Genomic DNA, 25590 nt, shown 5'->3' on the forward strand with positions numbered 1-25590 from the left:
TATACTTTTGCATTTTACATTTAGGTTGATGATCCATTTTGAGTTAATTTTTGTGAAAAGTATAAGGACTTTGTCTAGATTAACTTTTTTGTCTGTGGTTGTCCAGTTGTTCCACCACTGTTTGGTAGAAGACCATCCATTCTTCATTGCATTATCTTTGCTTCTTTGTCAAAAATCAGTTGACTGTACTTGTGTGAGTCTATGTGTAGGTGCTCTCTTCCATTCCACTGATCTGTTTGTTCTTTTGCCAGTATCACAATCTTGATTACTTTATAGTAAGTCTTGAAGTTGAATAGTGTCAGTCATTCAGTTTTGTTCTTTTCCTTCATTACTGTGTTGGCATTGGGATCTTTCTACATAAACTTTAAATAATCAGTTTGCCTATATCCACAAAGTAACTTGGTGGGATTTTTATTGGAATCATGTTGAGTCTATAGACCAAGTTGGGAAAAACTGATATCTTGACAGTATTGTCTTCCTTTCCATATATATGAACATGGAATATCTCTTCATTTATTTAAATCTTCTTTGATTTCTTTCTTCAAAATTTTGTACTTCATGTATTTCATTTTTTTCTGTACTAATATAAATAGTATGGTTGTACATTTCAGATTCCAATTACTCATTGCTGATATATAGAAAAGCAGTTGACTTTTGTATATAACCTTACATCCTGCAAGCCTACTATGATTGCTTATTAATTCCAGTAGTTTTTGGATGATTCTTTAGAATTTTCTTTATAAACAATTATGTCATCTGCTAAGAGTTTTATTCCATCCTTTCCAATCTGTATACCTTTTATTTCCTTTTCTTGTTTTACTGCATTAGCTAGGTCTTCCAGTACAATGTTGAATAGGAGTGGGAAAGTATTTCATTTTTCACCATTATGTATGATGTTAGTTGAAGGATTTTTTTCGTTAGATGTTCTTTATCAAGTTGCAGGAGTTACCCTCTATTTCTAGGTTGCCAGGAGTTTTTATAATGAATGGTAGATTTTGACTAATGCTTTTTCCGTATCTATTTATGTGTAATAGATTATATCAGTTGATTTTCAAATGTTGAAATACCTTGCATATCCCTTGCATACCTGGAATTAAATCCCACTTGGTCACTATATAGATATCTTTTTTATACATTGTTGGATTCAATTTGGTAATATTTTGTTGAGGTTTTTTTGCATGTATGTTCATGAGAGATATTGGTCTGTAGTTTGTCTTTCTTACAATGTCTTTGTTTATTTTTTATTAGGGTAGTGCTGGCCTCATAGAATGAATTGGGAAGTATTTTCTCTGCTTCTGTTTTTCTGGAAGAGATTGTAGAGATTTAGTATAATTTCTTCCTTAAATGTTTAATTGAATTCACTAGTGAATCTATCTGGATTCACTGAAGATGCTCCAGAGCTAGAGATCATACCACTTTGGGTTTCTTTGTAAGTACAAAATCAGCTGCCGTGGTGTATGCATTTTTGCTTTGCAAAAGTCAATATAATTAATTATATTGGCCAGAATGAAAATCTGTTCAGTTTTTTCTTTTTTCTATGATCATGTCTGTCATAGTGCTCAGCAATTTTGCATAGCTTTTCATAGAGTTACCTTGATGTTTACTGGTAGCTAATTCATTTTAGTTGGCTAGAACTGGGCCTGGTACTTTCTGTTTTGCAAGGCTATTAATTACTAATTCAATTTATTTAGTAGATATAGGGCTGTTCAGATGATTTGTTTCTTCTGTGTGAGTTTAGTGGTTTGTGTCTTTCAAGGAATTGGTCCGTTTCATCTAGGTTTTCAAATTCGTAGGTATAGAGTTGTTTATAATATTCCTTTATTTTCCTTTATTATCAATAATGATGGCCTGTCTTCATTTATGATATAATTTATTTGTGTGTTCTTTTTCTTATTTTAGTTAGCCTGGCTAGAGGTTTATCAATTTTATTGATCTTTCCAAAGAACTGGTTTTTGGTTTTGTTGAGTTTTCTCTATTGATTTTCTGTTTTCTGTTTCACTGATTTCTACTCTGATTTTTTTCTATTATTTCTTTTCTTCGACTTCAGACTTAATTAACTCTTCTTTTTCTAGTTTCCTAAAATGGAAGCTGAGATTATTGATTTTAGATCTTTCTCTTTTCTTACATATGCATTCAGTGCTATAAATTTTCCTCTTAAGTCCTGCTTTCACTGTATCCCAAAATTTTGGTAAGTTATATTTTTATTTAGTTCAGAATATTTTAAATTTCTCCCAAGACTTTAATGATTATGTGTTAATTAGCAGTGTGTTGTTCTAAAGTAATTTGGGATTTTCGCACTATTTCTCTGTTACTGATTTCTAGTTTAATTTCATTGTGGTCTGAGAGCATACTTTACGATTTATATTTGTTAAGGTATGTTTAATGTTCCAGAATGTGTTCTGTCTGAGTGAATGTTCCATGTGAGCTTGAGAAGAATATGTATTCAGCTGTTGTTGGGTAGAGTATTCTATACATGTCAATTAGATCCAACTAATTGAGAATACTGTTCAGTTCAGCTATGTCCTTACTGATTTTCTGTCAGATTTGCAAATTACTGATAGAGGAGTTTTGAAGTCTCCAACTATAATAGTGAATTAATATATCTCAAGATTATGTAATGAGTGTTATTTTCCCCTGATATGCTGTGGGGAAAACAAGATTATTCCCTTTTTGTGAGAGTCACTTCTTACATTTATTGTTCCATGAGGCTAGTATAATATACACATATTGTAATTGAATGGTTTTGACTAGTTAACAGGTTTTTTTTTTTTTTTTTTTGACTAAAAGAACAGTGAATATATCTGCCTTCTTATGAAATTCTATGTGAGTCATCTGCAGATATACTTAACAGGATGTAATTTTAAATATAAAAGATTTCTTCAAATCAAAACTTCAGTAATGTGTTCTGTTTTTTATTCATTCTGGATTTAATCCTTTTTTCCCTCATAATTCTACTTTGTAGTTTCCTAATTTATGATTCTCTATTTGCTCCTTTTATATTTTATTTAAGTCACGGAAGTGTATTTTGAAAACAGTAGTTTTAATTTAAGGCAAAAAGGAGTAAAGTTTTAACATAATCCAGGTCTTATTTTGTGATAAGACTTTGTCATACATTATGAAATACAGAACAGAATGTTACGTAAGTTCAGGATGCTGTTGTATGCCCTTTTTTGTTAGCTACAACAGCTCAACTTTAATTTCCTCCTTTTTAAAAATATTTTTGGATTCCAAAGTAAATATAAATGGCATTGTTAAGTAACATTTTTCTTTCTACCCCATCTTCCTTTACTAAGGAATAACAGTAAGGCATAAGTGAGAAATAAAAATTGCACATTCACAGATATCTTTTTTAGTCTGCAAGGCAGTTGGAGGAAAGGAGGTTTTTGGCTTGTTTATGGTGTAATCTCAGGAGGAAATACTGGAGTATCCTGCAAGGAGGACTGTCAGACCAATGTTAGACTGAAGCTCTTTTCTTTCTAGGACAGCATGTTCTTATTCATGGGATTTGCAGCAACTATACATTTCCTCTATTTTCAGCTTCTGTTCTGGTTGTTGTTGTTATTAGTCTCTTTGTAGTAGAGATGGGTAGATTTAATTCTGCCTTCACATTTGTAATTTGTTGAAAATAAATGCTCTCACTTTGTGAGAGTCCTTTGTCAAAAACTGAAGAGACTAGAGAGTAGCACTTAATTCTGCAGAGGGTAGTTCATAGTACTTAGTTTCTGCAGATGGGATTTAGCGGTATAGGCAAACTACTTTGCTCCTCAGGAAATGACTTTTTAGCCAGACAGTGAATACAGTTTTAGCTAGAAGGTCTTGATTTCCTCAACTGTGTACCTTTAATAATTGGGAGTGTGATACAGGACATTTTGTAGCAATCTGTCCATTTTCCACTTAGGTTTAATCTTTTGGGTAAAGTAATACATTCTGTACATGGCGTATGATTTACCAAGGGGTTAAAAATTAATTTGAGACTAATTCTAGATCCACCATATATACGAGGAATCTATCTCTCTTTATTCATTTATTTTGAGAGGAGGAAGTATATTTCTCTAGTTGAGGCAGGAGATAGATGGGCCCCAGGCTGAGCAGCTGGAGTTTATCCCCTGTGGACAGATTCTCCAAGATGAATACAATAGCAGGAGGAAGGAGAAGCTAAGACCTGCCCAGATGAAAGATAAAGGGACCACATATTTCTCGTTCTCAGAGTCAAGGAGACCTTTCCCACTACACATGCGCAGAAAGGCTCCACAGAGGTCAAAAAGGGAGGAGGCGTCACCCCATAGTAAGTGATGTCAACCTACCCATAGGCCTCTTCTCTAGAATTCCATCTTGGCTAAGAGATGCACATGCACACGTGGGAGGACCCTGAGATAAACCATTTACAGACCCAGAACCAGGCAAAGCAAGATAATTGGCCAAAGGGAACCCAGAAGAAATGTCCCATACAAGTGAGGTAAACTACTACGAGCACACAACTCTCGACTCTCTGAGTCTGCCCATGTGAGTCTATTCATACGTACCCTTTTTCCTCCTAATAAATGCTTTACTTTTTTCACTACTTTTCATCTCTTGGAATTCATTTCTACAAAGCTGACAAGCCAGGGACCTTGTCGCTGGCCACTGTCCCTGGTGGTCTAGTGGCTAGGATTCAGCGCTCTCACTGCCGAGGCCTGGCTTAAGTCTCTGGCCGGGGAACCGAAATCCTGCTTGAAGCTGCTGCAGGCTGAGGCCACCCCCAGATCATAGTCATTTGATTTCAAATCCTTTTTCTTTCTTAGTTCACCTACTCTTTTGACAATATTGTATATTATCATTCATCACAGCATGAGTAAATATTTAAAGGTAAGGAAGCGGTGAGTTTATAAGTTCCAGAAAGGAATACAGTTCAAAAAAAAAAAAAAATGAATGAGGAAAGTAGATTTGTGACATTAAAGAAACTATGACTACCAGATGTTATAGCTTATACTTACGATGCCAGTTCATGGTTCCCTAACTGATGATTCCTACTCTGAGTGATGTTGATACTGAGCCGTTTTGTGAGCAAATTCAATTTTACTTTCATCCGGGAACTGTGTTTTATATGGTAAAAGGAAGAGCTTTCAGTGTAAGATCAGTGTTGAGTAGAGGAATAGAAAGAATGCAGAGGAATAGTCAAGTCATATAATTTGAAAATTCTTGTGTAGGACACTCTCGATTAGACTGAATGCCATAGGAAGAAGGAAGAAAGGTATAACTGGTCATTAAATATTTTGTAGAGATTTCTTTTGCTGGTCTTAGAAAAGCAAGCTGTGATTTTTTTTACTTTTAGTACCTAATTTTTCTTTCATCTTTATTGAAAATTCTGTTCTTAATTGAAAAACCTTTAATATTTTTAAATTAAACTTTCAAAATAGACAAAATATATAAAATAGTTGAGTTCTTAAAACTGAAATACTTTAATATCAAAAATAAAAACCAAAAATAAATATGGACACTCTTCAACATTATCCTTTAGTCCTTAGGGTAATTGATGTAAAATTAAGTAAAAGTAGTGTTAACCACTATTTAGTCTGTGGTGGGCACTATACTCAATCCTTAATGTGCATTTCATTTCTTCATTTTATTTACACAAAAACCCTATTTAATATGTACTATTATTATTTCCACTGTTTTATGGAGAAATAGATAAGGAAGGGGGAAAACCTAGGTCCATCTGATTCCCCAGAGCTTGAAATCATAACTACTTTGGGTTTCTTTGTAAGTAGAGAGTCAGCTATCATATTGCAAGCATTCTTGCTTTTCAAAAGTCAATCTAATAATAATGGCCAGAATGGAAAGTCTGTTCAGTTTCTTTTCCTTTTTTCTATTCTCATGTCTTTCATTGCTTTCATTGCTTTCAACAACTTTACAGCTCTTCATAGAAGTAGCTAATTCGTTTTAGTTGACTGGAACAAGAACCTTTTAAAACCTAGGTTAGTTTAAAAATCTAAACCTTTTATGGGTCAGTTGGTTTAACTGCATTTTGTGGCCAGAACCTCTACACATAATTGATTGATCACAAGAGGAATTTGTCATAGGTCAGGAGAATTCAGCACACATTTATAGCACCGCCAGAGTTCACTATATTATGCTTACTGTTTTGGGAATTATGTCATGATCTGAAAAAGCTGTAGCTGTTGTGTCAGTCTGAGGAAACTTGTCTGTTTTCGTGGGCTTTTTATAATAATATTTATCTGTCAGACATGGCTTTCAAATTCAGCACTGTGCAAGAGACTGGTCTAGACAATTACAGAAGATATAGAATTTCCCTTAGAAATTTAGAATGTAGGAAAGTCATTACATTTTAGTCACAAATAACTGCTACAGTACCAACTACAAAGAATTACTGTAGAGGAAAGGCAATAACTTTCAGTTCAGGATCATTTAGAAAGACTAAGTGGACATGCCTGAGAATGCTATTAGATATGCTTTTAAAAATCTAATTTTCTATTTCTGGAGCTTATTTTTCTTACTGTCTTAGGTTTTAAAATGTAGTTCATATCTTTTTCTTGCTCCCCCACTTCTCTGTTCTGATACAGATCATATAGCACGGGTATGTTTGTTACCTTTGCCTAGAAGAAATTTTTCCAGCATTGCCATTAGGATGTAACGTTTGAGTTAAAACTGATTTGAAGGGGAGAGTTGAAACTACCATTTTCTTTGTAAACTGCAAGACAGTTAGATTTTAGATGTTATCTTTGATATTAGCAAAGCATGTTATGTTTTATATAGTGTTTCTTTTATAAAGGACTGTAATTCTATTTATTCAGTCATATTCTGTCTATATGAACCTTAAGTTGTGTACTAGTAGTTATAAATAAACCTTAAGTTGTGTACTAGTAGTTAGTTGGATGTAGTAGTTAATAAGTTAAATTCATTCATGTGTATTTCACCGTAGTTTAATATATAAATCTCTTGGATTTTCAGCATGGAGTGGGGAGAGAAATCCTGATTACAGTTCTCTTTCCCATTTAAATTTCTCCAATTTTTGTTTTGTTTTGGCTGTTTTTCTCAACTGTCAGTGGAATTATTGTCTTCCTGTCTCCATATTCAGGTAGTGTCAGTGGCTGAGTATCACCGCAGGATCGATGCTCTAAATACTGAAGAACTGCGCACACTCTGCAGACGTCTCCAGGTGCCCCCTTCAGTAGTTTAAACCCCTCCAGAGATTGAATATTCCCTGTTTTCAGTGTCTTTTGTCAGGGCAAATCTCTTTTTTGAAGGATTCATTTTGACTGCAGCACTAAAATACCCAGTATTGCCTTGAAGAGCTGTAGGACTGTCTTTTCTGGCATCTTTTCATTTGAAAAATGTTCAGAGGAATTTTCTGTTATTTTAGAACTGTTCTCAGTACTGTATTTCTTAGATTGATGAGGAGTTTTCATTTTACATTGGAAGAATGTCTTGGGTTCGAGGTAGAATCTTTACTAAATAGAATCCGAAAGATGTACTATGGGAAAATGTTTAAAAATTTAACGGATAGCAAGGTTCTCTTCTTTAAGGCTATTTCAGTTGTATCAACCCTACATCAAATATCATAATGAGATGAATTGTTTTTCTCCTTAGGTTTTCCTGGTTGGTATTAGAAATACTTTGGAATAGTATAGATTAGGCACTTCAGCTAGATAAATTGTTTAAAATTCTGTGAAATAATCTTTGTGATTTTTCAGGAATAAGAACTATATATTTGACCTCATTTTTCAGCTTTGTGTATTATTGTGTGTTTTCCTCTTCTTAATGAGATATGCTTTCATGGCTTTGCTAGAACTCCTGAATTTTTTTCTTTTCTTTTAATGCTTCTCATGCTGCCTTGGATATTTTTTAACCTTTCACATCATCAAAATAAGGGTAAAACATGATGATGATGTGAAAGAATTAATATAGTTTTCATCAAAAAACAATACAGTTCTAGAACATGTATTGGTTGAAAATATATGTTGTTTAGGTTTGGTAAGAAATCTGTTAAAGGAACAAAATTTAGCAAGATTTCATTCCTGCGTGGAATCACAGTCGTCGAGAATTGCTGCATTTTAGTTATCTGCTGCAATAGAATTCTGTTTTCCAATTTAAAAGTTTCATCAACAGTAGTTTCATATATTTTATTTTCTAATACTACTGCATTTTATATGTTAAAATAAAATTAATATGAAAAAGTGCCAACAGAATAAATTGTACAGGAATTTAAGTTAATCATCGTTTCTGTCACTTTAAGAATATCGCTGTTGTTTCATATATTTTATTTTCTAATATTATTCCATTTTACATATGAAAATAAAATTAATAGGAAAAAGTACCAACAGAATAAATTGTATAAGAATTTGTTTTGATTTAATCAACATTTTTATCATTTTAAGAATATCAGTGAGATCATTTCCATCAAGAAAAGCATACATACTTTTTAGTGCATCAAATTGTTCTAATTTAAAAATAGGTTTGTGAAAAAGTTAACTTTTAAATGTATTGTTTGGTTCAGCTAGATAAAAAAAATTCATGTTTAGAAAGTAAAAATTAAAAAGGCATTTCTAAAAATAATGGTAACCTTTTCAGTGAAGCAGATAAATTCACATACACATGCACACCAATGAAACATTATCCTTTTTTTTTTGTACTATTTTTTTAAAATTAAAATTTTGGCACCCAGGAAGTTTTCTTAATTACTTTTGGCAAATTTTATGTTAACCATGAAAAAATATTCTCACATATTTTAAATAGCACAGATAAAAAGCAAGCTTAGCTGGCTCATTTTTTGCCCTTGAACAGAAAAATTAAAGTTTCCATGCAACTTACCTCTTTTTACCAGAAATGTGGAGTTTATCATTCAATACCTGTCCTTCCTCATGTAGTAGATGAGAAAAATGTCTGCTTAATAAAAAAACTTTTTCTGCATTGGACATGCCATTGTTATTAGATGGAGCATCTTTTGCCTATTCTAAAATCCTAAATTAAAGCTTTAGCCACCTTTTTTAAGGTATAAGGTTTTATTTCTCTCAAAAGGCTAAAATTTTTGAAGGTTGGTTGCCGTTCTGTATTAATATGTTGCTGCTGTTTACTTCTTTAGATTACTACAAGGGAAGATATAAATTCAAAGCAGGTTACTCCAGTGAAAGCAGACCTGGAATCTGAATCTTTTCGACCAAACCTAAGTGATCCCAGTGAACTCTTACTGCCAGATCAAATTGAAAAGGTATGACATACCCACATATGTGCCTTTCTGAGTATGTGCCATGAGAATAAAATACCCTATTTTCAGTTGTTTTGAAAACTGAAGAAGCAGGGCTGCTGTTCCTAGTCTTAGTCTTCAATGCAGAGAAAGTAAACAAAATATAGCAGCTAGCAGTAATAGAAGATATTAGGAGGTTTGGGTAAGTAGACATTAAAATAAATAACAGTAGCAATTTAGGTGAGACAATATAATGGCCAGTATTTAATTTCTTATTGTGTGCCAGTTACTTGCTTTATATGGGCAATCTAATGTAGTTGTTGCAGCCCCTGTAGGAGTTGGATGCTCTTATTATCAATTTTGTAAGTGAAGAAACGTGGGTGCAGAGAGGTTAAATAAATGTTCAAAGCCATACAGTTAAAACATATTGAAGCTTGATTTCTAATTCTGATAGTCTGCCTCTGGATTTGAGAGGTTATTAATAAGCTAACAGTTCATCAAATATTTTTGTTAATTTGATACAGAGGATGCAAACAATAAGTAATCCATGTTTCTTGACTCTATTCTAATCTGTTTATTGTTTGGTATGACTGTTTCTTTTCCTAATGAACAATTAATATTTCATACTGAGAAATGTACAGTTATTCTTCAAGCATCTCAGTGTCTTTGACAATGATATTTTCTACTGTTATTTTTGTAGGCTGCATTTTATAAAGTACTATTAAATTCCAGCTGGATTAGTATCATACAGATTAACAATAAGCAACTATTGAGTATGTGTTAACAATTTATTTTTCAAAGCTTACCAAGCATCTTCCACCAAGAACAATTGGCTATCCATGGACTCTTGTTTATGGTACTGGGAAGCACGGTACAAGCTTGAAGACCCTTTATCGAACAATGACAGGTTTAGACACTCCAGTGCTGATGGTGATTAAAGACAGTGATGGGCAGGTATGAAAAATAACAACCTTACCTTTTAAGAGATGGTAGTAACAGTAATGTTAGCATATTCTTTTGATAAAAATTTTCATTAGTACATTTTATTAAGTTTAACTGGTAATTATTGAGTGCTTTTGATATGCAAGGCAATGCTGAGTCCTACAGAGGTATAGATATGAGCATGAATAATTAAACAGTTCCTGCCTTCAAAGGAATTACAGTCTGGTAGAAAAGAATACTAAAGTATGCGACTATCTCTAAAGCCAAGCAAAATATGCCTGGTATAGTTAGACTCTGTAAAAAGTAAAAGGGGTGTTTAGATTGTTCATTCCTATCTGAGGGAGATAAGAATGAGGTTCCGGGAAGTAGTGGAAATTGACAGTCTTGAGATGTGGGTAAATTCTAGAAAGTTAAAGATAATTGTGAGAGATAGCTTCTAGATGGCAGAGGAGTAAGACGTGGAGATCACCTTCCTCCCCACAAATACATCAAAAATACATCTACATGAGGAACAGCTCCTACAGAACACCTACTGAATTCTGGCAGAAGACCTCAGACTTCCCAAAAGGCAAGGAACTCGCCAGGTGCCTGAGTAGGGCAAAAGAAAAAAAAAAACATAGACAAAAGAATAGGGACGGGACCTGCACCTCTGGGAGGGAGCTGTGAAGGAGGAAAAGTTTCCACACACTAGGAAGCCCCTTAACTGGCGGAGACAGCAGGTGGGTGGGGGGAAGCTTCAGAGACACGGAGGAGAGCACGGCAACAGGGGTGCAGAGGGCACAGCGGAGAGGTTCCCGCACAGAGCATTGCTGCCAACCAGCACTCACCAGCCTGAGAGGCTTGTCTGCTCACTGGCCAGGGCGGGTGGGGGCTGGGAGCTGAGGCTCTGGCTTCAGAGGTCAGACCCCAGGGAGAGGACTGGGGTTGGCTGCATGAACACAGCCTGAAGGGGACTAGTGCGCCACAGCTAGCCAGGAGGGAGTCTGGGAAAAAGTCTGGACCTGCCTCAGGGGCAAGAGACCATTGTTTCGGGGTGCACAAGGAGAGGGGATTCAGAACACCGCCTAAACGAGCTCCAGAGATGGGTGCGAGATGCAGCTATCAGCGCGGACCACAGAGACAGGTATGAAATGCTGAGGCTGCTGCTGCAGCCACCAAGAAGCCTGTGTGCAAGCACAGGTCACTATCCACACCTCCGCTCCTGAGAGCCTGTGCAGCCCACCACTACCAGGGTCCCGTGATCCAGGGACAACTTCCCCAGGAGAGTGCACAGTGCACCTCAGGCTGTTGCATCATGCTGGCCTCTGCCACCGCAGGCTCGCCCCACATTCCGTACCCCACTCTCCCCCTTGGCCTGAGTGAGCCAGAGCCCCCTAATCAGCTGCTACTTTAACCCCGTCCTGTCTGGGTGGGGAACAGACGCCTTCAGGCGACCTACACACAGAGGCAGAGCCATATCCAAAGCTGAACCCCAGGAGTTGTGCGAACAAAGAAGAGAAAGGGAAATCTCTCCATGCAGCCTCGGGAGCAGTGGATTAAATCTCCACAATCAAATTGATATACCCTGCATTGTGGAATACCTGAATAAGCAATGAATTGTCCCAAAATTGATGAGGTGGACTTCGGGAGCAACTGTAGACTTGGGGTTTGATTTCTGCATCTAATTTGTTTCTGGTTTTATGTTTACCTTAGTTTAGTATTTAGAGCTTATTATCATTGGTAGATTTGTTTATTGATTTGGTACTCTCTTCCTTTCTTCTTCTTTTATATATGTATATTCTTTCTTCCTTTTCTCCTTTTGTGAGTGTGTATGTGTATGCTTCTTTATGTTATTTTGTCTGTATAGCTTTGATTTTACCATTTGACTTAGGGTTCTGTCTTTTTTCGCTTTGTTTTGATTTTTTTTAGTATAGTTTTTAGCACTTGTTATCATTGGTGGATTTCTTTTTTGGTTTGGTTGCTCTCTTCTTTCTTTCTTTTTTTTTAATTACTCTTATTTTTTATTTTTAATAATATATTTTTTATTTTAATAACTTTAATTTATTTTTCTTTCTGTCTTTCTCTTTCTTTTTTTCCATTCTTTCTTTCTCTCTCTCTCTCTCTCTCTCTCTCTCTCTCTCCCTCCCTCCCTCCCTCCCTCCCTCTCTTTCTTTCTTTCTTTCTCTTTCTTTCTTTTTTTTTCTCCCTTTTCTTCTGAGCCATGTGGCTAACAGGGTCTTGGTGCTCCGGCCAAGTGTCAGGCCTGAGCCTCTGAGGTTAGAGAGCTGAGTTCAGGACATTGGTCCACCAGAGACCTCCCAGCCCCACGTAATATCAGATGGTGAAAGGTCTCCCAGAGATCTCCATCTCAACTTGAAGACCAAGCTCCACTCAATGACCACCAGGCTACAGTGCTGGACACCCTGTGCCAAACAACTAGCAAGACAGGAACACAACCCCACCCATTAACAGAGAGGCTGCCTAAAATAACAAGTTCACAGACACCCCAAAACACACCACCTGATGCGGTCCTTCCCACCAGAAAGATAAGATGCAGCCTCATCCACAAGAACACAGGCATTAGTCCCCTTCACCAGGAAGCCTGCAAAACCCACTGAACCAACCTTAGCCACTGGGGACAGACACCAAAAATAATGGGAACTATGAACCTGCAGGCAGCGAAAAGGAGACCCTAAACACAGTTAAGTAAAATGAGAAGACAGAGAAATATACAGCAGATGAAGCAGCAAGGTAAAACCCCACCAGACCAAAGAAATAAAGAGGAAATAGGCAGTCCACCTGAAAAGGAATTCCGAGTAATGATAGTAAAGGTGATCCAAAATCTTGGAAATAGAATGGAGAAAATACAAGAAACATTTAACAAGGACCCAGAAGAACTAAAGAGCAAACAAACAATGATAAACAAAACAGTAAATGGAATTAAAAATTCTCTAGAAGGAGTCAATAGCAGAATAACTGAGGCAGAAGAACGGAGAAGTGACCAGGAAGATAAAACAGAGGAAATAACTACTGCAGAGCAGAATAAAGAAAAAAGAATTAAAAGAATTGAGGACAGTCTCAGAGACTTTTGAGACAATATTAAATGCACCAACTTTTGAATTATAGGGGTCTCAGAGAAGAAGAGGGAAAAAAAAGGGGCGGAGAAGATATTTAAAGAGATCATACTTGAAAACTTCCCTAACATAGGAAAGGAAATAGTCAAGTCCAGGAAGCACAGAGAGTCCCATACAGGATAAAACCAAGGAGAAGCACAACAAGACACATATTAATCAAACTATCAAAAAGTAAATACAAAGAAAAATATTGAAAGCAGCAAGGGAAAAGCAACAAATAACATACAAGGGGATCCCCGTAAGGTTAACAGCTGATCTTTCAGCAGAAAGTCTGCAAGCCAGAAGGGAGTGGCAGGACATATTTAAAGTGATGAAAGGGAAAAACCTACAACCAAGATTACTCTACCCAGCAAGGACCTCATTCAGATTTGATGGAGAAATTAAAACCTTTACAGACAAGCAAAAGCTAAGAGAATTCAGCACCACCAAAGCAGCTTTACAACAAATGCTACAGGAACTTCTTTAGGCAGGAAACACAAGAGAAGGAAAACACCTACAATAACAGACCCAAAACAATTAAGGAAATGGTAATAGGAACATACATATCGATAACTACCTTAAATGTAAATGGATTAAATGCTTCAACCAAAAGACATAGACTGGCTGAACGGATACAAAAACAAGACCCATATATATGCTGTCTACAAGAGACCCACTTCAGACCTAGGAACACATGCAGACGGAAAGTGAGGGGATGGAAAAAGATATTCCATGCAAATGAAAATCAAAAGAAAGCTGGAGTAGCAATTCTCATATCAGACAAAATAGACTTTAAAACAAAGACTATGACAAGAGACAAAGAAGGACACTACATAATGATCAAGGGATCAATCTGAGAAGCAGATATAACAATTATAAATATTTATGCACCCAACGTAGGAGCACCTCAATACATAAGGCAAATGCTAACAGCCATAAAAGGGGTGATCGACAGTAACACAATCATAGCAAGGGACTTTAACACCCCACTTTCACCAATGGACACATCATCCAAAATGGAAATAAATAAGGAAGCACAAGCTTTAAATGATACATTAAACAAGATGGACTTAATTGATATTTATAGGACATTCGATCCAAAAACAGCACAATACACTTTCTTCTCAAGTGCTCATGGACATTCTCTAAGATAGATCATATGTTGGGTCACAAATCAAGCCTTGGTAAATTTAAGAAAATTGAAATCGTATCAAGTATCTTTTCCGACCACAACACTATGAAACTAGATATCAGTTACAGGAAAAACATCTGTGAGAAATACAAACACATGGAGGCTGAACAGTACCCTCTTAAATAACCAAGAGATCACTGAAGAAATCAAAGAGGAAATCAGAAAATACCTAGAAACAAATGACAATAAAAACACAACGACCCAAAACCTATGGGATGCAGCAAAAGCAGTTCTAAGAGGGAAGTTTATAGCAATACAATCCTACCTCAGAAACAAGAAACATCTGAAATAAACAACCTAACCTTACAGCTAAAGCAATTAGAGAAAGAAGAAGAACAACAACAAAAAAACCAAATTTAGCAGAAGGAAATAAATCATAAAGATCAGAACAGAGATAAGTGAAAAAGACATAAAGGAAACAATAGCTAAGATTAATAAAACTAAAAGCTGGTTCTTTGAGAAGATAAAAACAATTGATAAACCACTAGCCAGACTCATCAAGAAAAAAAGGGAGAAGACTCAATAGAATTAGAAATGAAAAAGGAGAAGTAACAGCTGACACTGCAGAAATACAAAGAATCATGAGAGATTACTACAAGCAACTCTGTGCCAATAAAATGGACAACCTGGAAGAAATGGACATATTCTTAGAAAAGCACAACCTCCCGAGACTGAACCAGGAAGAAATAGAAAATATAAACAGACCAATCACAAGCACTGAAATTGAGAATGTGATTAAAAATCTTCCAACAAACAAAAGCCCAGAACCAGGTGGCTTCACAGGCACATTCTATCAACATTTAGAGAAGAGCTAACACCTATCCTTCTCAAACTCTTCCAAAATATAGCAGAGGGAGGAACACTCCCAAACACATTCTACGAGGCCACCATCACCCTGATACCAAAACCAGACAAAGATGTCACAAAAAAAGAAAACTACAGACCAATATCACTGATGAACATTGATGTAAAAATCCTCAACAGAATACTAGGAAACAGAATCCAACAGCACATTAAAAGGATTATACACCATGATCAAGTGGGGTTTATCCCAGGAATACAAGGATTCTTCAGTATATGCAAATCAATCAATGTGATAAACCATATTAACACATTGAAGGAGAAAAGCCATATGATCATCTCAATAGATGCAGAAAAAGCTTTCGACAAAATTCAACACCCATTTATGATAAAAACCCTGCAGAAAGTAGGCATAGAGGGAACTTTCCTCAACATAATAAAGGCCATACATGACAAACCTACAGCCAACATTGTTCTCAATGGTGAAAAACTGAAACCATTTCCACTAAGATCAGGAACAAGACTCTCACTACTGTTATTCAGCATAGTTTTGAAAGTTTTAGCCACAGCAATCAGAGAAGAAAAAGAAGTGAAAGGAATCCAAATCAGAAGAGAAGAAATAAAGCTGTCACTGTTTGCAGATGACATGACACTATACATAGAGAATCCTGAAGGTGCTATCAGAAAACTACTAGAGCTAATCAATGAATTTGGTAAAGTAGCAGGATGCAAAATTAATGCACAGAAATCTCTTGCATTCCTATACACTAACGATGAAAAATCTGAAAGAGAAATTAAGGAAACACTCCCATTTACCATTGCAACAAAAAGAATAAAATACCTAGGAATAAACCTACCTAAAGAGACAAAAGACCTGTATGCAGAACACTGTAAGACGCTGATGAGAGAAATTAAAGATGATACCAACAGATGGAAAGATATACTGTGTTCTTGGATTGGAAGAATCAACATTGTGAAAATGACTATACTACCCAAAGCAATCTACAGATCTATTGCAATCCCTGTCAAACTACCAATGGCATTTTTCACAGAACTAGAACGAAAAATTTCACAATTTATATGGAAACACAAAACACCCTTAATAGCCAAAGCAATCTTTTTTTTTTTTTTTTTTTGTGGTACGCGGGCCTCTCACTGTTGTGACCTCTCCTGTTGCAGAGCACAGGCTCCGGACATGCAGGCTCAGCAGCCATAGCTCATGGGCCTAGCTGCTCCACGGCATGTGGGATCTTCCCGGACCGGGGCACGAACCCGTGTCCCCTGCATCGGCAGGCAGACTCTCAACCACTGCGCCACCAGGGAAGCCCCCAAAGCAATCATGAGAAAGAAAAACAGAGCTGGTGGAATCAGACTCCCTGACTTCAGACTATACTACAAAGCTGCAGTAATCAAGACAGTATGGTAGTGGTAGAAAAACAGAAATAGATCAGTGGGACAGGATAGAAAGCCCAGAGATAAACCCACACACACATGGTCACCTTATCTTTGATAAAGGAGGCAACAATATACAATGGAGAAAAGACAGCCTCTTCAATAAGTGGTGCTGGGGAAACTGGACAGCTACATGTAAAAGTATGAAATTAGAACACTTCCTAACACCATACAGAAAAATAAATTCAAACTGGATTACAGACCTAAATGTAAGGCCATACAGTACAAAACTCTTAGAGGAAAACATAGGCAAAACACTCTATGACATAAATCACAGCAAGATCCTTTTTGACCCACCTCCTAGAGAAATGGAAATAAAAACACAAATAAATGGGACCTATTGAAACTTAAAAGCTTTTGCACAGCAAAGGAAACCATAAACAAGATGAAAAGACAGCCCTCAGAGTGGGAGAAAATATTTGCAAACGAAGCAACTGACAAAGGATTAGTCTCCAAAATATACAGGCAGCTCATGTAGCTCAATATCAAAAAAACAAACAACCCAATCCAAAAATGAGCAGAAGATCTAAACAGACATTTCTCCAAAGAAGATATACTGATTGCCAACAAACACATGAAAGGATGCTCAACATCACTAATCATTAGAGAAATGCAAAGCAAAGCTGCAATGAGGTACCATCTCATACTGGTCAGAATGGCCATCATCAAAAAATCTACAGACAATAATTGCTGGAGAGGGTGTGGAGAAAAGGGGACCCTCTTGCACTGTTGGTGGGAATGTAAATTGGTACAGCCACTATGGAGAACCACATGGAGGTTCCTTAAAAAAACTAAACATAGAGGTACCATACGACCCAGCAATCCCACTACTGGGCATATACCCTGAGAAAACCATAACTCAAGAGACAGGTACCACAATGTTCATTGCAGCTCTATTTACGATAGCCAGGGCTTGGAAGCAACCTGAGTGTCCATTGACAGATGAATGGATAAAGAAGATGTGGCACATATATACAATGGAATATTACTCAGCCATAAAAGAAACAAAATTGTGTTATTTGTAGTGAGGTGGAGGGACGTAGAGACTGTCATACAGAGTGAACTAAGTCAGAAAGAGAAAAACAAATACCATATGCTAACACATATACGGAATGTAAAAAAAAAAAAAAGCAGAAAAAATGGTTCTGAAGAACCTAGTGGCAGGACAGGAATAAAGATGCAGATGTAGAGAATGGACTTGAGGACACGGGGAGGGGGAAGGGTAGGCTGGGATGAAGTGAGAGAGTGGCATGGACATATATACACTACCAAATGTAAAATAGGTAGCTAGTGGGAAGCAGCCACATAGCACAGGGAGATCAGCTCAGTGCTTTGTGACCACCTAGAGGTGTGGGATAGGCAGGGTGGGAGGGAGGGAGATGCAAGAGGGAGGAGATATGGGGATATATGTATATGTATAGCTGATTCAATTTGTTATACAGCAGAACCTAACACACCATTGTAAGGCAATTATACTCCAATAAAGATGTTTTTTAAAAAATAGCTAAAAAATAAATAAAATTTATAAAATAAATAAAGATAATTGTGTGAGGATGAGACCAAGAACAAGGTCCCAGATAAGGAAGACACAGTTTGGTTATTCCTGAAACAGCAAGTTCATAAATGGGCAAAACACGTCTTTGTTATTGTCAGACCTAGTAGCTTCATTTTGGGAGGTGGAGGTGGTGGTACAGAGTTTCTGGGGTGCTGGTAATGTCCTGTTTCTAGGTCTGCATGAAGGTTGAATGGAACTTTGCTTTGTGATTCCAAATTGATCTGTATGATTGTATTATTTATATATATATATATATATATATATGTACATACACACCTTACAATAAGAAAAGTCTATTTTAAAAATTGAGTCTGGAAGTAGAATGTCAGGAGAGACAGTGACTGTAGAGATCATCGAACTCTACTTTGCCATTTCGTGATCTGGAACCTTAGACCCACAACATTGAAATGACTTGTCCAGTCCTCTTATTCATTTATTCATCCTTTTTTTAGGGTATCTACTATGTGTCGTGTACTGTGTAAAGCCAAGGCATTATTACAGGACCAAACAATTCAGACTGAAGTTCTGTCCTCATGGAATTTACTGTCTAATGAAGAGGAAACTGGCATACCTTTTTAGTAGTAGAATGTTTACCCATACTGAGGGGTTTTTGCTGTCGTAAGCGCTACAGTACCACAACAGCATGTTGTCCTCACTGTGTGTACATTGTCATGCTGAAATGTGGCTACCACTTTTTTAGATTATCTTTTTGTTATAATAGACATGTTTTTAGATTTCAAAACTAGGAAAAATCTGTTTTTTTCCCACTGAGAAGCTGATATGCTTTGTACCTGACAATAATATGAATTGTGTGACAACTGGTCATGTTTCACTTTTTAAGTACAAGTAGACAAAACTATGCTAGATTAAACTTTTTGCATTTTACTTAAACATATATAATGGGACAGTGCTTACGGAAACAAATTAATAGTCATGTCATTGAACGTGCCTTTTTTATCCTTAGGTTTTTGGTGCATTGGCGTCTGAGCCATTTAAAGTAAGTGATGGCTTTTATGGTACTGGAGAGACCTTTGTTTTTACGTTCTGTCCACAGTTTGAGGTAAGAACACTTATTCCAGTTATATTCAGTTTGTGAAGAGGTGTCATCTTGAATAGAACATTCACTTTGGAGTCCTGCATACTTGCATTTGACTCTCAATCTCTGCCTTTTACTAACTGATAACCAAGCACTTTTTTGACCATTGTGAGCTTCAACTTTCCTGTGGTTAGAATGGGGATCATAAAATGTAACAAGGTTGTTTAAAAATGAAATGAGAATCATATATGTGTAACACTTGGTGTGGTACCAGAAAGACATCATGGGCTCAGTAAGGAGTATGCGTCATTATTACTGTTTTGTTTATTAATTATCTTTGTAAAATTTCTAGAAACTTTTAATGACTAAGTTTAATGATGTCAGTCTTGAAACTTTTTAAAACAAATTATTTGGGGTTAAATCAACAGTGATTACCTGATTTCATTTTCTTTATTGTGACTTGACTAAAATTAGATACATTGTAATGCCAATGAGATCTGAAATTTAATACATGAATTTTAGTGAATGTGTAACTGTTTAAAGCATTGAGTGCAATCTCAGAGTCTCTGGTACAGTCAGGTTCAGCATGTCAGACAGCACCTAAGAGATGAAATTATAACCTTGAAAATAGGGATCAGCACAATTGGTTTTTTTAAAAATTGTCTTTAGGAACAGTTTCTATAATGAACAAAATAGGATTTGATAACATAATAGGAACGAACTCTCTTAACAACTTTGGGTTTAAGTGGCTCACCAGATTAACCAGTGCTTTCCATTCCTTCCATAAAACATATCAACTGATGCCTACAGCTACCTGGAAGCTTGTAGTCATTACAGATTTTTGAAGTTTCAGTTATACTTGTTTCCAGTCCTTTTTTTATGATGCTGTTTCTACCTGGTAACTAATAATGTAATTAAACAAATGTTATATATATATGAAAAAGTGAGTGCTAAAGTATATTTTATTGAAAACTGTAATGAATACTTCGGAAAATTTTTATAAAGGTGAGGTGCTAGAAATTGATGTTGTATTAGGTTTAGGTAGAACTTGCATGAAAGGTTAAAAATATTTAAGAATATTAACATCTAAAAGTTTTACCCTTGAATGTCTCAAGTGTTTTTATGTTCAATCCTCTTTAAAGAAATTGAAACTGGAAAGCATAAACACGTGCTATAGGCTTCTGTGAGAATAATGATAGGCAAATTCATACCCAAAGAAAAGACCTTGGCCCTATACCAAAATGTTAAAACATTATCAAATTAATGTTCATTTATATTTGATGCTAAAATAAAAGTTAATGACATCTACTCAGTTTTTAACTACTTTTCTACTTTATTTAACTTATCTCATTAACCATTGACTCTTGTAGTCAGAAAAGAGAAATTCACATAGATAGTGATATTTTCATCTACTTATTTAAAGCTTTTGTCATTTTTGTAGGTCTTTAAGTGGACAGGAGATAATATGTTTTTTATCAAAGGAGACATGGATTCACTAGCTTTTGGTGGTGGAGGGTAAGTCTCTTGAACATTTGACTGTGAGATTTTGAAAGAAACTTTAAAAATTCATTTGTGGGGCTTCCCTGGTGGTGCAGTGGTTGAGAGTCCGCCTGCCGATGCAGGCGAAACAAGTTCGTGCCTCGGTCTGGGAGGATCCCACATGCCGCAGAATGGCTGGGCCCGTGAGCCATGGCCGCTGAGCCTGCGCGTCTGGAGCCTGTGCTCCGCAACGGGAGAGGCCACAACAGTGAGAGGCCCACGTACCGAAAAAAAAAAAAAATTCATTTGTGTTATTTATAAAATCAGCTATCTTTGGAAAGTTTTGACATTGGAATCCTAATTTATATATTATGACTAAGAAAGTATAATATTTGCAAGAAGGTGCTTGAGTGTAGTATTTGAAACTCTTGGTAGAATATTACTCATCTCAAAATGCTGTTTAGGGGCTTCCCTGGTGGCGCAGTGGTTGAGAGTCCGCCTGCCGATGCAGGGGACGGGGGTTCGTGCCCTGGTCCGGGAGGATTCCACGTGCCGCGGAGCGGCTGTGCCCGTGAGCCATGGCCGCTGAGCCTGCGCGTCTGGAGCCTGTGCTCCGCAACGGGAGAGGCCACAGCGGTGAGGGGCCCGCGTACCGCAAAAACAAAACAAAAAAAAACAAAAACAAAAAAAAATGCTGTTTAGTTGATTCCCCTTTGATTAACCCTTTTGATTAAAACCCTTCTTTTAAAGTCTAGTGACTTCTTGATAGTTGAAAGAGAAATACACTAATCCCTTAGAACTTCTCAAATTTTCAGAAAACCATGGTGATATGTTCTTTCTCTCAATTTATAAAAAAGGTCTGAAATTTTTCATGTTATTCTACCCTGGAGACTATTTGGATTGATATTTTAGACAATAGAAATCTGTTTTCCTGTTAAAAATGTTAGTGACACCCCCTGCCCCGATTTTCAGGGCTTGTTTTCTTTTTTGTTAACAGTATGAGTCATCAGCAGTTTGATTTGATTCTTTTGGCATAGCAAGCATTGTGAGAAACTTTTTTTTTGTTGTTCTGGTATTCCAACTTCATTTAGTCTTCATGGTATTTGGGGGTAGCTTGCTCTACTGCCTCTTAGCCTAGACTCCTCAACTAGCCCTTAGCAAACACGACTTCCTTCATATGTTATTTCTCTCTATCCTTCAGGATCAGAATAATGTATGCTAAATAATTCCTAAATTTATAGAAGTGTTATTTGTTTCCCACATTTCAGGATATATAATAATAATTCATTCAGGTCACAGAATCTTGTTAGCCTGAATATTCATCATCCTGAGTGATTCTAGCACATTCTCTTACAACTTCTCTATAGATAGGTATTTGGAAGACATGATTTCAATGATTAAAAATTAACCATGGTTATGATAGCCTTCTCTGAAGGACATAACCAGGTAACTAAAAACCATGTTATTTTTAGTTGTTGGAATTAGCTTATAATGTTTATATGTTCCAATTACACCTTTTTTGTTTGGGGAGAAGGCAGAGTCATTCGTCCCTACTCCAATGGTGGTCTTACATGTGATTCAGTTAGCTCTCCAGGAAAGCCTCACAAGCAAGTGGCTTATAATTTCAAGCTATTAAGGGTGCCTTTAGTCTTTGAAAGTAATGTACACAATGTCATTAGATATTTGCTGCAACTTAGTGTTAATGATGCAACACGATTCCAGCAAGCTAAACTAGCCATTGGGTCAGTTGATAACAAATTAAGACAAGTTTACAGTCTTTGAAGGTGAGTACAATCTCAGAAAATGGGAGCTATAAGGACTTCATATTCCAGAATTCTAAACAGGAGCCCCAGAGAAATCAAAATCATGTAGTGGACTGAATATAGGCTTTGGAGTCAGATAGACCTGATTCAAATTCCAGCTTCAACATAAATCACATGTGGGACCTTGAACAACTCAAGTCTAAAGTTTCCTCAGCTGTGAGTTAGAGATTGAACCCTTGGGCTTCCCTGGTGGCGCAGTGGTTGAGAGGCTGCCTGCCGATGCAGGGGACACGGGTTCGTGCCCTGGTCCGGGAGGATCCCATGTGCCGCGGAGCGGCTGGGCCCGTGAGCCGTGGCCGTTGAGCCTGCGCCTCCGGAGGCTGTGCTCCGCAGTGGGAGAGGCCGCGACAGTGAGAGGCCCACATACCTCAAAAAAAAGAAAAAGAGAGTGAACCCTTAACATTAACCACACATTTTATTTTAGATGATAGGGAGTTTTCATGTCTCTAAGAAACTCATGTTAAATATATTAAAACCAAACAGCAAAGAGAAATTGATAATACCAAGCAAAGAATAACAGAGTAGTACCTGCCTCAAAAGCTAATTCTATAATTTTAGAGGGTTCATCTTACTCCTTGATCTATATGTTAAGTGATTTTATAATGGGATATGAACAAAACAAAGTTGCCTTGTGCCACTTTGTGTGGAAAGGAGTAGGGAATGGTTTTGAAAAAAATTTTTAGAGTTGTTGAATATTGAAATGTCTCATTAAATTAATATTTTACAACCTCTGCAATTATTCTTTTACAACTTAGGGCATAAGTATTAAAAGATTTTTGTTAGAACTATTTTCTTCTATGTATTACAGGGGAGAATTTGCCCTGTGGCTTGATGGAGATCTCTACCATGGAAGAAGCCATTCTTGTAAAACATTTGGAAATCATACACTTTCTAAGAAGGAAGACTTCTTTATCCAAGACATTGAAATCTGGGCTTTTGAATGAATATAATGTTCTCTCTCTTAGCAGGATAATGGCCCAAACCTGACATGGACAAACAAGCATTGTTTGGAAAGTTCAAGAAGCAATACAATGTAACATGTAACTCATGCTTTGAAAATAGTTCATATCACCATTTCTTACAGCTATAATTTTGGAATTTATTTTTAAAATCATGTTTCTGTCCCAGAGGTCTTTAGGGTTAGACCATGGCGTGGGTCCCTGCAGTGTAACAGCTTAGGTTTTGTCAGAATTTTGGTAGCATTTTGATCATAGTGACCACCTCATCTATAATCCATGTTTTCTCAGTCTCCTAATAGGATGGTGCTCTTTTGTTGAACCTATTTTGGTTTATTATTTTTTAAACTATATTGATTGTTTTAGTAGAGTAGTCTAACCTGGGATATTGAGGGAACGAAGACTAGGTACTGCTGTATCTGTGAGGTTGGCACAGGTGACTTTTCGACATGCTCCGCTTAGTTATTCTTACAAAGGAAAAAACACATGCCAAAACAATGCATACTTCATAGACCACTGAGTTCTAGTTTTAATTCACAGTACAACATTCTCTTTATTAATTTTGCCTGTATTCTCAATTTCATTTTAATAAAAATGAAATTTGAGGAAAATTCTGCTTGTAATAGACCACAGTGCACATGATCTGCAGGTTTGGGCATATGCTTTCATCGTTGAATTATCTGATAAAGAGTTATAAAATGACAAAGGAGAATGAGAACTTGATGATTCTACTGAATTTAATATATCAAGCAAGAAAATATACTATTTACATATTTGTAGCTTAGCAGGGCATTATCATAACTACAAAAACTAAGAAACAGATGCATATTTCGTCAACATATTGTGTCAGGTATACTGTTTTATAGTTCTGTTGTTTTAGCCTTGTTGCACACCAACTCCCAAAATAAGGTTCCTGTTCAAAAGAAAAAAAAAAAAAAAAACTTGTGATTTTTTTTTTTTGAGTGGTATATGTTATTAATCACCATTAGCATTTGCTGTTATAAAAGGGCAATGATTATAGTAGAATATTGTAACTCAGTAGACTTGTTGAATATGCAAACTTACTGTAAAGTGACCTCAAAAAAAGAAAAGATAAAATATATCAGTAGTTCTTATCCTCTTTTGTAGGAAACCAGTAATAAGCCATTGCGGCAATAATTCATCAGTTAATTTCAAAGCTTCATGTAATGCAAAAAAATCCTGCCGTTATACATGTGACAGTGACCTTGTGCTGAAATTTCAGCTATTCCAGGTAAACATTGTATATTATCTTGTAAATTAATGTTTAAAGGTAGTTTTGTTCTTATAGAAAGTGTTGATTGCCAGGTTGCTTATAGCACTTTAAATTATTCTAAAAATGAAATTATAAGCCAAATATGTTGGCTTAAGTAGATTTAGTTGTATAGTACTTGGATATATTTAGATCTTTTGAAAGTTTAGATAATTATCTAAAGAAAGCATAGTGCTAATGAAAAAGAAAATCTGATAATCTATTTAATATGCTGTTGCCGAATATGAATAGAAATACAGGGCATTGTTTCCTTGTTTATGTAAAGCTCTCATTAAAAGTTACTACCAGTGTGTAGATTAAATGTTTACAATATAGGGAACTGTAAATAAATATATTAGTTTCTTTCCCCCTTTGGTCTTCCACAGCAGTATTATTGTCTTTGTGGAGTTGACTAATCATAAAAAAATCCTGTACTGGATTTCAATCACAATAAGGTCGTAGTGGTGTATACCAAATAAAATTGAATACATAAGTACAAATTTGAGTTTGGATTTATTGAATAATCAAGTTATTTTTATATTTAAGAAGTCTGATTAAATGTACTACTGTCTTATATGTGAAAAATGGTTCTAGGAGCTATGGTGGTGGTGTGGTGGTGGTAATAGTAATAATGTTGGAAGGATGCATTCAAACAGCACAGTTTAAAAAATGGGGATGTCCTTGGGTACTTGGCACATGAGGAAATGTAAGTCATTTGTTATTTTTAAACTATGTCCCTGGTTTTCTTGGTGGGGAGTGCATAGCAAGGTAAGACTAATTTCATAAAGAGCCCTGTTGTTGTGCAGTGTCA

General features: G+C 36.2%; 1 protein-coding gene across 16 annotated transcripts in view; it reads left to right on the forward strand.

Moving 5' to 3' along the window:
- OXR1 (oxidation resistance 1) overlaps nucleotides 1–25279 on the forward strand; it is a 457600-nt gene extending 432321 nt beyond the window's left edge. For 9 of the 16 annotated variants that reach the window (XM_032610521.1, XM_032610523.1, XM_032610520.1 and 6 more), the window contains 6 exons: nucleotides 7076–7156; nucleotides 9080–9205; nucleotides 9983–10135; nucleotides 19180–19275; nucleotides 20693–20766; nucleotides 23362–25279. In XM_032610521.1, coding sequence (XP_032466412.1) covers nucleotides 7076–7156; nucleotides 9080–9205; nucleotides 9983–10135; nucleotides 19180–19275; nucleotides 20693–20766; nucleotides 23362–23497 — 666 coding nt within the window. In that variant the 3' untranslated portion in view covers nucleotides 23498–25279. The remainder of the gene's footprint in view (nucleotides 1–7075; nucleotides 7157–9079; nucleotides 9206–9982; nucleotides 10136–19179; nucleotides 19276–20692; nucleotides 20767–23361) is intronic. The other 7 variants (XM_032610524.1, XM_032610533.1, XM_032610528.1 and 4 more) reach the window with 3 other exon arrangements.
- The last annotated feature ends 311 nt before the right edge of the window (nucleotides 25280–25590 follow it).

This window comes from Phocoena sinus, chromosome 17 (assembly GCF_008692025.1).
Source record: "Phocoena sinus isolate mPhoSin1 chromosome 17, mPhoSin1.pri, whole genome shotgun sequence".
Lineage (NCBI taxonomy): Eukaryota > Metazoa > Chordata > Mammalia > Artiodactyla > Phocoenidae > Phocoena > Phocoena sinus.